The 13,982-nt window shown below is 32.9% G+C and overlaps 1 protein-coding gene across 2 annotated transcripts; it reads right to left on the bottom strand.

Annotated features, from left to right (window-relative positions):
- Window positions 1-2,694: 2,694 nt before the first annotated feature.
- snx11 (sorting nexin 11) lies at window positions 2,695-13,620 on the bottom strand. Of its 2 annotated transcripts, none has more exons than XM_021480062.3 (7): window positions 12,964-13,620; window positions 12,814-12,868; window positions 12,513-12,599; window positions 11,058-11,158; window positions 9,805-9,900; window positions 9,257-9,481; window positions 2,695-6,072 (listed from the first exon to the last, which is right to left on the bottom strand). In XM_021480062.3, exons 1-7 carry the CDS (start codon window positions 13,149-13,151, stop codon window positions 5,085-5,087), a joined length of 1,740 nt encoding a protein of 579 aa, XP_021335737.3. In that variant the 5' UTR covers window positions 13,152-13,620; the 3' UTR covers window positions 2,695-5,084.
- Window positions 13,621-13,982: the final 362 nt, after the last annotated feature.

A 13,982-nucleotide genomic window follows, 5' to 3' on the forward strand; every position in this document is an offset into this window, starting at 1 on the left:
TTTTTAGACCAGAACGCCTATGGGCACACAAATGAGCGCTAATGCATTTGCTACTTAAACAGCCTAGCGCAACGCCTCAAAACGACTCTTGCGCCAAGATGAAACTACCAAAAGACTATTGCGCCGCGCCTTGCGCCACACTGCGCCGGGTGTATGATAGGGCCCTAAATCTACGCGCCGTGTCAAAAACTTCACCAATCAAATCGCCAGTTTTCATGTGTTCGGGGCTGCTGTAGTTACAATAAAAGCCACTTGGAGGCGCTTCAGCGCAAAACAGTCGACGTGATCCCAGTTTCACTTTCACTCATGAAGAAGATGATGCAAGGCAAGATGATCGTTGAGCTTGTTTTTTAATTGGTGTCTGAACACAAAGAACTGTATAAGCACAACAGTCAACAGCTGTAAGCTAATGTCAGTGGATGTGAAGAGAAGCAAATAGCATGCTGAGTATCATATCAGTTCACTCTGCTCAGCACTAATGAAAATCACCTGGGTTTGAATAAAGAAGGATGCGAAAAACACTGACGATAAACACGAGCACCCGGTGTGTACAAGCCTTTAATATGGCAAGTTCTTATATTTGAAGTGAAAACTCTTTAGTGCTGTCACTGTTACAAATCTAAGGGTGGAGATACAAATATGCTGATAGACAGTTTGAGCTGCCTATCGTAATGTTCGGCCCTAACATTTTGATTGGACAATGTTTGTTTAGTCCTATACCTTACCCTGGATATAAATATAGACAGAAGTACATTTAGATCACTTAGTTTAATTCTTATTGTTGGAGTGTGAAGAGACTTTCAGCCAGAAAAACAACTAAAACATTTCTGAAGACAATCAGCTATTGCACCTTTAAGCCATCATCATTTACAAAATGTGATTTATAAATGAGTTAACTATTCTTTCATACTTGCTACTTATATTATTTTACAGCTACAGTCTAAAATGAGGTCAGTGGCTCAGACTTGAACTTGTTTTTATGTTTGTTAAATCACAACTATAAACAGAAAGCAAAGCCAGAAAACAGTTTAGTTTGGATACTGCATGCATAGTTTACTGAGAATATGTGTTGATGTGCGAGTTAATTCTGTAATCGAGAAAACTGTCAGACAGACCGTCATTTATGAACTATTGTGCTCATTTTGCGCCTCAAACTGTAAGAAATTATATTTAAAAGTCAGCTTTATTTCACGTAAAAGGTTTATGCATCTTTTATTTAAGTAACAATGTGTGCAAAAATATACCTAATGTATTTTAGTTGTAGTATAACAATGTATTTAATACTTAAATGATTATTATAACAAAATATGATTTAAATTTAGTAAAAAATGAAGTAATATTATAAAAATAACATTCATAATATTACTTTATTTTGTTTAAAACCTTTTGTATAGCTGATTATATATTTTAGATCAAAATGTTTGAAGCTAGAAAAAAATATAATCGTAGGAAACATCAATAAAGACTGATTAATTTAATTTAATTTTGTGTTTTATAAATGTCTTGTGTTTACAGCCAGCGTATTATTATACATGACAAAACAAGTGACCTTCCCTTTGGCTGGTTTGAGATCATGTCTCCATCTTGTGGTAAAACAACTTATTGGATCAGCTAATAATAAAAGTAACTGTATTGTGTTTTGTTGGATACTTTTTTCTATTAGTTCATAATCCAATAGTGATTCGCTATATTCCCAGGACTTCTGAACACAAACCTACAATAGTGTCTGTAATAAAACAACACACAACTTTATGCAGTTCATGCTTTTACATTCATTTGAACATAAATATTACATTACCAATGTTGAAATACTTAATCCTGCTTCGTTGACTGCTTTCATGTGTGAGGTCCACATTAATTAACTCGGCCAATTAAATTACACTCCAAAATCATATAAGCCGTACTTTTGTTCATGATTAATGTATTTGGATTCAATATACAAAATTTACATTTGCACTACAAAAAATAAACCAAATATGATGCATATTTGTCAGTCAAACTAAATTAAATGGGCAAGATCTGTAATTATTTGTACCGGTTTGATTTTACTTAAATAATTATGATTTGGACGATCATTTATTTCAATAGCTTAGAATCAGAAATGATTAAAAGTCTGTTAAATGTTTGAAATCGGATATAATTGGCTATTAAATGTAAAATCTTGTATTTAAAAATGTAATAAAAAATAAATAAATTCAGAAATCGTACTGGGTATATTTACTGTGGGGGAAATAAGTAGTCAACATGCCACCATTTTAACATATTTCTTAAGGTGCAGTTGACTTGAAATTTTCACCAGATGTTGATAACATCCAAAGAAAAGAAGAAAGAAAAAAAAGTATATATATATATATATATATATATATATATATATATATATATATATATATATACACACATACACATGAAAAGAAAACAAATCTAATTAGTTTACAAATTAAGTTATGTGTAATGAAATGAAATGACACAGGAAAAAAGTTAAGCAGATGAAGAGAGGTGTGGAAAGGCAGCGAAAGCCCAGACAGCAGCTAAAATCTCTCAGTAGTTATTCAGTAACCCTCTGCCCTTCGTGGATGGAAATTGTGCATGCAAATCTTAAAACTTATTAATCTTAAATGTATATCTATAAGTTTGTGGATTTTGTCTAGTATAATGTATACACAATTCATTTTCAATCAATGAACACTCTCTAAGTTCAGTCCTTTTTTCTTTATTGGTTCGTTATTAGTAAACACACCAGTGAATCCAAACATATTGTACATACAGTGATGAACATCAGATGCTTGTCTTTCAAATGAATGTAAAAATAAAACTCACATTACAAATGGAGCCAACAGAGAACAATAAAATGCAAAACTTCCACCTCTTAGAAACTAAAAATCCCTTCAAAACAAATAGATGCACTGAATTGGTTTGCATTCCTATTGTGCTAACATTAAAAAATGACACCTGTGTTTGATAAGATATCTTGCATGTTCCCTTTTAAGTTATAACCAACAAGCAGGTCCCTTTTGTGGATATGTTTCAGTTCCCGTATTAGTAATCTAAGCAGCAGCACTGTAACACATCACAGCACAATAGATTCAAACAGTCAATGAACAGCCAACTTATTGCAATATTATTTTGGATGGGGAAAATTAAGTATATTACCATTGTCATACTGCAATGTGTACTGTCATTTTTTCCATTAGCTTCTTTATAGAATTTAGTGTTATGAGCATGAATTAAACCATAAATAAACATTTTATTCCACATAAGACCTGAACAACCACCCTGAAAAGATAATAGGATTTTAACAATATTAGTATAATTGTGTTGATGGGTTATTTCACCCAAAAATAACAATTGTTGTAATTTGCTTGCATGTCATTGCAGACTACTTCTGTGGTACACAAATGAAGGTATTTTGAAGAATGTTTAACCCCTTAGCTGTCAGTTATGGAGCACAGAGATGTAAAACTGATGACTTAAAACTTAAATTGTTGCAAAAATTCAGGTTGTAGCTGAAGCGAAATTAATGTTTAAAAAGTTCAATCAAAATTATGTACATTTAAAATTATGAATATAATAAAACAAAAATACATTTTAATATAATACATAAAATATTTATCAAACAAAACGTTTTTACCTAAAATCAAAGCAAAATATTTCAACAAATTATATTTTTTTCCATGTTTAAAATGTGATTGGATCCTTTTTTCTAAAAAAATAACATAAAAAATAAAATGGGTGTTATCTTTGGAGTTTCCTAACAGTTTAATTTTGTAATTTTTGTTTAAACAGAATATAGTAGCATATAGGGCTAAACAATATATCATTTGTGCATCAACATCGTAATGTGTATATCTGCAATAGTCACATCACAGGATTAAATTATTTATGAAAGATTAAAAGATAAAGATATATATTTATACAATGATGACCATGTTATTTGACATTTGATTGTTCAATTTCTATAATTGAATACTGCTACATTCCCCAGAAAATCATAAAGCACTGTTTATTTCACTTTTATACTTTATTTGCTTTTAATTTATTATAATTTATGCAGATTTACTGCAAAGAAAAAAAATTAACAATCTTTCCAAATGGAGCTTTTCAAATTATATAGAGAGATTATATTCACATCGCAATATATATTGCTGCTGAATAAAATATCGCAATTCTAATCTAATTCCATGATGGAATATATGGAAACTGGAAATTCAGAGCTTTCAAATAATATATAGTTCGTCATTATTGCTTTGTTTAGACTAAAATATTATGGTTTAAAAAATTGAATGGGTAAAAAAAGTGGTAAAATACGTATTTAGTAGTCTGCAACCTTTCCAACAATATATAGTTTTTCATCATTGGTTTAGGATTCAATTGCAATAAAGTAAAGCAAACATTAGAATCCCACTGGACACTGAAAGTCAAGGGGTTAAACAGTTTTTGAAGTTTTGAAAACGACATTAGACAGAAAAGCACATTTATCCAAACATCTTGTGTTCATGTAAATGACAACAGAATCCTCTTTTTTCAGATTACTTGCACTTCCAATTGCCTAAAGTTACTGTAAAGCAGACATGTGCATGTATCACTGAAGGGGGAAAAAGGAAGTGCCTTGGAAAGTGACAAGTCATTAAAAATTGTGTTGCGAAAATGCTGAAATAGATCAGCGCGTGTCTTGAAGTAATTGTCACTTGACTGTAAAGTTGGTAAAATCATATTAGAATAAAGGTGCCATAGTGCTGCTCTTTGTACAGTTCCTGTTTCTGCTACTACGGATTCAGAACTATTTGTTTTGCAAGTGCAATTTGCTTACAATCCTGAATGGCACGCGAGCGAGTGCATTATCTGTTTGTTCACATTGTTTGTAGGGGAAGAAAAAAATAACAACAGTCCGTCTGATCATTCAGTGTATCTTCTGTAAACAGCCTGTAACTGAACACATCAATAGTAGATCAATGCAGAAAAATGAGATGCGTTCCTACAGATACATGTACTCGTTCATTCAAATCACATTTTAAATCGGTGTCGACTGAGGAACATCTGGAGGTGGGACTCTTTGAACACTATGGCTGTACTAATGTGAATGGTAATTACTTGGCATCTAGCTGCTGGGTAGCGATGATGACCTGACTATCTGTCTCCTGACACTGAACGGCATCCATCTCGATGGCTTTCAAAACAAGCGTGTTGACTTCAGCAGTATTTGCATCAAGGTTGCTGGCGGTTTCTGTCACGGGAGCAGTTTGTGTGCTAACTGCTTCCTCAATTCCCTCCAGTATTAAAATGCCACTGCTGGCTTGAAGGCATTTTGCATTGAGCTTGTTAACCTCGCCAACATGATCCTCTTTCTCAGTCACAGCCTCTTCCTGAATTGCACTGTAGTCTTCATCACTGATTCCATTCTCATGGATCGTATGGTTCTCTGTTAACTCTACTTGCAGTGCAACATCCTCCATTGTTGTAACTGCAGTTTCTGGTACATTCTCAGCCTTGTCTTCTTGGATGGCACTGAGATCTAGAGTTACTTCATTATTTTGGATCCTTACTCTTGGATCTTCTTCATGAATATTCTCATCAGAGGTTTGTCCCACAGTGCTGTCTTCTTGATTTCCCTTCATTGCATCATTGACATTATCAAGAGTTCCTCTCTCTATGACCTTATCTACTGAGGTATTGTCAACTAAATCTTCACCAAAAGATGGTTCTTGATCTAAATTATTTTTACTGGGTTTTTCTCTTTGCAGTGGCTTGTCTTCGAGACTCCCGTCTATCTGTGGAGCAGGAGACTCACAATTATATGTTTGAGGATATTTGGTGTCCTTAACGAGTATTTCCGCATCTTCTGATTCAGTGGTCGTACTGTCTTCCTCCGTTTCTACTGAACCTTGAAGGTTTGGATGGACCTCGACAACTAGTTTAATGTAACTCTGTTTTTCTTCAGGTAGATGTTCATGATCGGTTTTCAATGCAGTCTGTTCTGTATCACTCAGTCTCAACTCTGAAGCATCTGTAAGTTCATTTGGAGGTCCACTAGATAAGGCTCCTGGACTTTGTAATGAAGGAAGGTGAGGAACAGGGCTGTAAAGAGAAGTAACGCATTATGAGCAGGCGTTCTACTGGTTTCACAAAGTCAAATTTAAGACATTTTAGGACCTTTTTAAGACCATTATAAATGACATTTTAGACTTAAACAGGACTAAACGTGCAGGATTTTTTCCCCCTAATGGCTATTAGTTGGTCTAATTAGTAGCCAAAAATACTTTTACTTGTCCCATCAAAAAACACTAATTAGTTATTTCTTGGCCACATATTTAAATAAATGTCAAAAAAGAAAACTCTAGCTGTACTGTAGACATTTTTTTTTTTTTTGAAAAAAATGCTTTAAAAACTATAATAAACTAAACGTATAAATATGTGTCCAAGTCAGGGCCCTCACCATATATGGTCTTTAAATGCATGGAGAGCTTTTAATCAAATGTTATTGCAAGGTAGATAATTAAACCATATTGGTAAATAGAGCTACAAATAGAGTTTTGTTAAAAGTTTTAATGAGATTGATTGTTGGTGATTGGATGGGTGTTTGCCCGACTGGGCAGCTTTACATGGACATAGGAAAATTAAGACTTGTTTAAAACAATTTTAAGACCTACAATACATTATTTCAGTGAATTTAAGACTTTAAGGTCTAAAATTTTGTTTTTGAATAAGAGATTTTAAGACTTTTTAAGACACCCTGTATGAGACAATTGATTTTAATGTTATGGCAGAGCTTTAGACTGTGACTGAATGGCAACATTTCTACACTCAGCACAACTAAATTTTGAGTTTAGACTGGTGCAACCACCAAACTGATGAGTGTTGGCTTTTTTTGGAGCGTATGATAAACATTACACAACACTTTTATATACTGGAACACTGTAAAAAACATTACATGAACAAAGTCATGACAACAAATGTTTTATGCTACTTTAATTATTTTAACAAGTTACTTTTTTCTACGTACTTTTACACAGCACCTTATAACAATATACAATGAAATACAATATTTTCTCTAGGCATTTGTACACAGCACCTTTTAACTTGTATACTTATAACAAATCTGTACATATAATTCAACATCCAGAGCTTTTTGACTAATTGCATCTTTGTTTCATGCTTGTCATATTTTTTCGTGTTGTCACTTGTCAGTTTATGTATAGTGGAAGCTTCTGTTGCCAAACAAATTCCTTGTGTGTTAGCACACTTGGTAAAAAAACGATTCTGATTAATCAGGTTTAATTTAATATTTTTGTCAGTTTCACTGAAGTAGGTTTAGATGACTAGAAAAGTTAATTTTATTCAACTGAAACAATGTAGGCAATAATATTATTTTTTACAGTGAATGAAGCAGCACTTCTTTTCACAAATTCATTATTTCACCCAAAAACAAAAGTTCTGTTAATATGTAGTCACCCTCGCATCGTTCCTATACACTGAGACTTTTGTTCATCTTCGAAACACAAACTAAAAACACTTGAAACATTCCCTTATCCTCCATGGATACCAACAGTCTTAAGACATTTTAAGTCCAGAAAAGGAACCAAAAACTTTGTCGAAACATTCCATGTGACTTCAGTGGTTCAACTGTAATCATATGATGCTCCAAGAACACTTCTGTGCATCAAAAAAACAAAACAAAAAACTGACAGTGGTAAACGCATACCCTGACACAAAAAAGCACACCCTGACACAAAAAAAGTGTTGCAGAAGATGATTAAATGTTATGATTACAGTTAGAAATGCTGACAATGTGTTTGGTTTCTTTTCTGAGCTTTGAACATCTCTGAACCTTTACTGTCTTTAGAGGATGAGGGAACTCTCAGGTATAAGATCTTAATTTGTGTTCAGAAGATCATCAAAGGTCTCAATAGATCGGAACAGAAGCACATGAGGGCGATAAATTAAATACAGAATGTTCATTGTTGTGTGAACTAACACTTTAAAGTTATATGTAATATATACATGTAAAATATATTTCAATATTTTCTGACCTCTTTCAGAAATTGCAATTGTATGGTGGTTAAACAATACTGGTAACAGCAAAGACTATAGCAGTAAGACATATACAAACCATGCCCTTTCCATTAAATAATGGCTTGAAATTATATAATAATAGAATACAAGATAAAGGCTCTTAATCTTTTTTTTTGCCTTGGCCTTTTCAACAATTCTTTTCAATTCACAAATTGCAAACATTTATCATAAATTGATATTAGTAACACTTACCGCTGGCGAAAATGTAGGACATTTATACAGAATTGCGTTTAGCCATATCAGTTTATATTTATACTTTATTCCTTTAGGCTACCTGACAGAAAGCATATCGTTTGTAGAGCTGTGGGGGAAAAACGTTCTAAAAATCTATTCTGCGATTTTCAAAAAGCATTGCTATTTTGTCTTGAATTGATAATAAGTTTAGTCAGAAATATTTGGTGGTTGTGCAGTTGTTGCCGTTATTGGATGATGAAAAAATATTAACATTCATAAGTTATTGCTACTGTCAAATGTGTTTTCTTGGAGTCAAAATATGTAAAGCTTTTGATACAGGGTGTCCGCGGGGTCTTAAAGTATAAAAAGTTGATAAATCAATTATGAGAAAATTAAGGCCCTTAAAAGGTATTAAGAAGTCTTTTTTAGTCGTTTTTATGAGGTCTTACATTTTGTTCAAACATTATCCAAAGTGTTTGACTCCAAAAAAAAAAGCATAAATATATTTATTTTATATATTTCTTTTTAAGGTGATGTGAATGTGAAACCATAGAGCTAAACAGATGGCAAAAATAGAAAATGTAAGTTTGCATACTCCTGGTTGGAGAAATACGAGTTTAAACAGTGGCTGAAGCCTGTCACTGAAAACAACTATATATTTTATTCTTTCAAGCTTTATTTCTTCAGAGATTATTTGAGTTTTGTTGCATAATTGTGCTCCATTGATTTAATTAACTACAAATGTTCATTAAGTTAAAGGTTTGATAATGATTATAACTTGGAAGAAGTGATGAGGTCTAAAAATATTCAGAGAAGGTCTTTAAAAAGACTTAAAAAGTATTGAAATTACCTTTAGGATTTCTGCATATACCCTGTAATACTACAGTGCTTCCAATTCTCGTCTATTTGTAAAATGTGACAGCACCAGTAACACTGCACTCAAATAACTTTAGAAGCTATTTTACATTATTATATTTAGTTTTATTTTATGATCTTTAAACCAGTTTTTCTTTACCTTTCTACGGATTCATATGACACAGTGGTGGAGCATAATTCTTGGTCAGCGCCCCCTTCCTCCTGCACCCATCCACGGTTGGAGGAAGCATAACTTAGAATGGCCTCAGTAACAGTGTAAGGGGTGTGACCATGCACACAGTCCTCAATGTGCTTGACAGGAAGCTGGGTCTGCAGGAAAAGATGCAGCTGACTATCCGACAGGCACACTGTCATGTGCAGCACCCTGAACGGGAAGACAAAAACAATAAATCTGTGGAATTTCAAGCTACTTTTTAATTCTCACAATGTTAAAGCTTTGTGTATAGGCCCATTCACACTGCACCAACAGTGGACGATCACCAGATAACAACACGTCACCTCTCAGACATTCCATGATCAGACAAGTGCTGATTCAGCACATTCAGTTTGACGAAAACAAGCTCAGACAGAGAGTGGTAAGTCACTGACTGGACAGCATCCAGCCCGTCTGTTGCCGCCTATTGGTGTGGTGTGAATTGAATTTAAGCAAATACCAGCAAGACTATTAAATAAATAACAAGAACGAACTTATCCAAGAAGCCCTGAAGACCCTTTCTTCTCCTTTCAATGAAGTCGTCATTAATAAACGAGAAGATAGACTTTTTTGGCAGCTCAGGAACAGGCCTGTAAGAAACAGAAATGCATTTTGAGTTTATAAAAGGAACTTGATTTATTTTTTAGGATATTTCATTAAAATGGAATTGCATCCAGCCTCTACTAAATGGCAGATCAATAACACTGCTTTCAATTGCAGTAATTGACCCATTTAACGAAGCATTTTGGATGAGACATAAGCCACTGATGTGAGAGTGTTTATGTAAACAAGTTAACCCAGATGTTTTCAAATGATCATCCTCATGTGACAGAAGCCCATACTAAACAAAAAAACCACCTTGTATCCTTGCATTCTTGTATAAAGACCCTCATTTATACTGTGACTTTAATTTTAACTTAATTAATATAAGTTTCTATTAATATTATATATAATATTATACTTTAATATGAACTTAATTAATATTAAAGTTAAATATTTTCCACCTATGCCGTAGAATGTTTATAACATATATTATATAGTGTTATAGTTCTTTTATATATTTTCTTTTATTTATACATGCATTTGTAATATAATTTGTCTTTATTATTTGTTATCTTTGGTCTTTTCTCCCAACATTTCCACAGACCCCCATGCGTTAAGTTGTTCTCCTTTATGTTAGCAAGCTCATTAATGTACACAACATACACAGATCAACACAGCTACACTTAATTGCAGTCTAGTCTGGTCTATTACAGCTAGTCTATTACACTGACTGCACACAGCTTATAAACACTTAAAACTGACATTATTTGTGAATCTCTGCAGAGCAAAACTGGTAATGCTGTGGGGAATTTACTCCCATTTACTGTTATGAAGAACACTTTGGATTTACATGCACTCAACCACAAAGAAAATGAATCACTTTCTTGACCAAAGAAATTATATGAATATCTTCTCATCTAATGCAAATGTAAAAGTCATAGTAATTTTAGTTATATTTTAATGATCCAACATGCATAACAAATGAAATACCATATGCAGAAGATATGTTTTGATGTCACCACCAGGAAATAATCGAATTTTAAATAAAGTCTTTTAAATGTATCTTATTCACATGTCGGCTAATATATCTGCACAGACTGCAAACCAGTAAAACAGGTTATTTCATTAACCAGATTTGTGATCGTTCTCATTGTACTGTTGTGCATGTAGCCATGCTCAATTGGAAGCATAAACAGGAACTTACACCAGACCAGCATTCTTCTGCAGTTTTTTCTTCAGCCAAGCAAACTCACTGTATCGCCGCCTCACACAGGATGTTTTGGCAGTGAATGCTTTGCTGTTTGTCTGAAGGCAGAAAGCAAGTATGAAACCAAATTCAGATCACTGACGTAGTTATCAAAATGAACTGCTAAATAAAAATTGAAGGTTTATACTTCTATAATAAAGACATTTATATCATAAAAGCCTGTACATCTATCACGTCTTGCATATTCGCCCATTTTAAAATGGTCAGTTTATCGCTTAAAGTTTTATTGTTGTAAACCTTTAAACTAACTAAAGTCATGCTGATGTCCATCATTCAAATATTGTCATTTACAGCTTTTTTCATTTAATGGCCACTAGAATAACAAACATTTTGAGATATTTTAATTTGAAATATTGATTTCATAAAGGGATCGTGTACTCAAAAATTCATAATTTACTCACTTTCTTTACCCTGTCTGTTGTTTGAACACATAAGAAAATGTTTTAAAGAAAGCTGGAAACCTGTAATCATTGACATTCATGGTATTTGTTTTTCCACCAAAGGTTATAGGTTTTCAGCTTTCTTCAAAACATCTTTTTTTTGTGTTCAACAGAAGGAAGAAACTCAAAGATTTGTAGCCATTGGAGAGTAAGCAAATTCTGAAGTAAGTTTTTTAAACCCTGTCATTGTACCATCTACAAATCAACTTTTTTTCTTCAACTTTTTTTGCTATTTTGTCCAAAATAATAAAGCTCTAAATGACAAATTTTTATTTTATTTTAAATGTATTAAATAATGTGTTACTCAGCATATACAAGTACTTCCCTCACAAATCTCTCTTTTAAATTCACAATTTTAATAGGAAGCTATACAATATTATATTTGTGCTTATACATTAGATTAGTCAGTACTGAAGCCAAATCCATAGCTTATCTAACAAAATAACTGACAATAATGGTCTAAAAACTAGTACACCCAAATTTATGTTATAAAAAATTGAGACAAATTTAAAAAAAAGAGAAAAAAAATCAAGAGAAACAAAAAAGTATACAATTTAGTTGACATTTTGTAGGTTGTATTTATTTATTTAATTTTTTTGCAATATTTGGCTTGATTTTAATTGTATTATCTTTTAGTTTCTAAATATGTTTGGCTACTGAAATATTATTTTAATAAATATTTCTGATTAATAAATCTTTTTGTTTAAATGCACCAAAATACATCCGCTATATTCACTGAGAAATGGATACAAATATTCATTTAAAAATGGGGTGTACTCAGTTATGCTGAGCACTAAAACAAAACAAAACAAAAAATATCCAGAGAAACTGACCTTTGCTTGAGTTGGCAAAAAAAAAAAATACTAAAAAGCTTTTGACTAAGAAACATAGTCACATTATTAGATAGTAATCTTGACATATTATTAGAAATCCTTAAGGCAAAAACACTCACATGAAGGAAAATCTTGAAGTCCACATATGAGTTCCATGACCCTTCATTCTGAACACGAGGATCCTGAACCCTCACAGCTATGAATTCCTGTAGAAAAAGGAAAGTTATAAACCTATTTTCAAGTCCATTTCATGCAGATATTAGACATATATGTGAATGCATACTTTTAAAAAGACATTCCTGTGACCCTTTACTATTTTACAGCTTCAATCAAAGTTTTTCCTTAAATCCAACTATTTATTAATGCTAAGTCATAGCACATTACAAAGGCAAACATAGAAGTATATCAAAGAAATCTTACATCTTGCTCTTGACTTTTGCTCATCCTGCCAGAGGAAACACAGCACAATGGACATCTGTGGAAAAAACAACGACAGTCACATGAGTCATCAACCACAACAATAAAAACAAACACAAACACTGCATGTTCTGTCATGCCTTTTCAACTCACATTATTTTGTCTTTGGTCTTCCATAATTTGAAAAAAGCAAGTATCTTCACAATTCCATAATGAGGGAAATCAACAGACTCCTCATTCCTTTTACTGTCTGCTCTCCAATACATTACAGAATGCTTATTTAGAGTATCTAGGATACAAAAATCTCCTGACTCGCGTTTTTTACCACTGTGATAATGCATCTGCCCCTCCTCTTCCTCTAAACGCTGATTAATCAAGATTATTTGCTAATTCTGTGGTCAATACTGTTATTTAAGCGCGATTAAAGGACAACGAAACTGAACAAGCTAACTTAGCAACCATGTGTAAGAGAAACACTTAGCGTTCGTGTATGTGATCTGCCACAGCACTTTTTTACTAAAGAGAATAGTTATAAAGTATATTTTCTGCCTAACTTATATGTACGTTATTAAGTCTGATACTTACTGTAATAGTACTCTCAGCTCCAGGTTGAATTTCTGCTAGCGCAAGTTAATGAGCTCATGGATACTACGTCAAAAAAACAAAGGAGTATCTTCATCCCATCCGGGCGTAATAAATTTAAGATGTTTTTGAAATGTCACTTTGACTGTCTCGCGTACAAAGACAAAACAGACAAGAACTGTTAAAAACAAGTCGAGACATATTTGTGAGTAAGCGAGTCACGTGACCAGCTTCCCTTTTCTTCAGCTGTAGGTAAAAGCAGGCTGAAATGAGACGCTGCCATCTAGTGCACAGGTTATATTAGTCTTTAGTTTATGGTTTGTTTACTATGCGGACGCGTTGAAAGTGTGTAGCAAACAGTATCCCCTTCCGAAGCAAGTGGCCCTACACTTTAAAAAAAACCTTGTTGCCTTAAGTTTTTAAGCTAAATAAAATTACCCTTATGAGTCTATAACCTTTAACATATTATGTTAAACTGACTTAAAACTGCTTGCATAACTTAGGTTTAATAAGTTATAATGAACTAAAACATATGCTGTCATGACTAATTGTTCATATAATTTTTTATAGTGTTAGCAAATCCAACCTAA

This window comes from Danio rerio, chromosome 12, assembly GCF_049306965.1.
Source record: "Danio rerio strain Tuebingen ecotype United States chromosome 12, GRCz12tu, whole genome shotgun sequence".
NCBI lineage: Eukaryota > Metazoa > Chordata > Actinopteri > Cypriniformes > Danionidae > Danio > Danio rerio.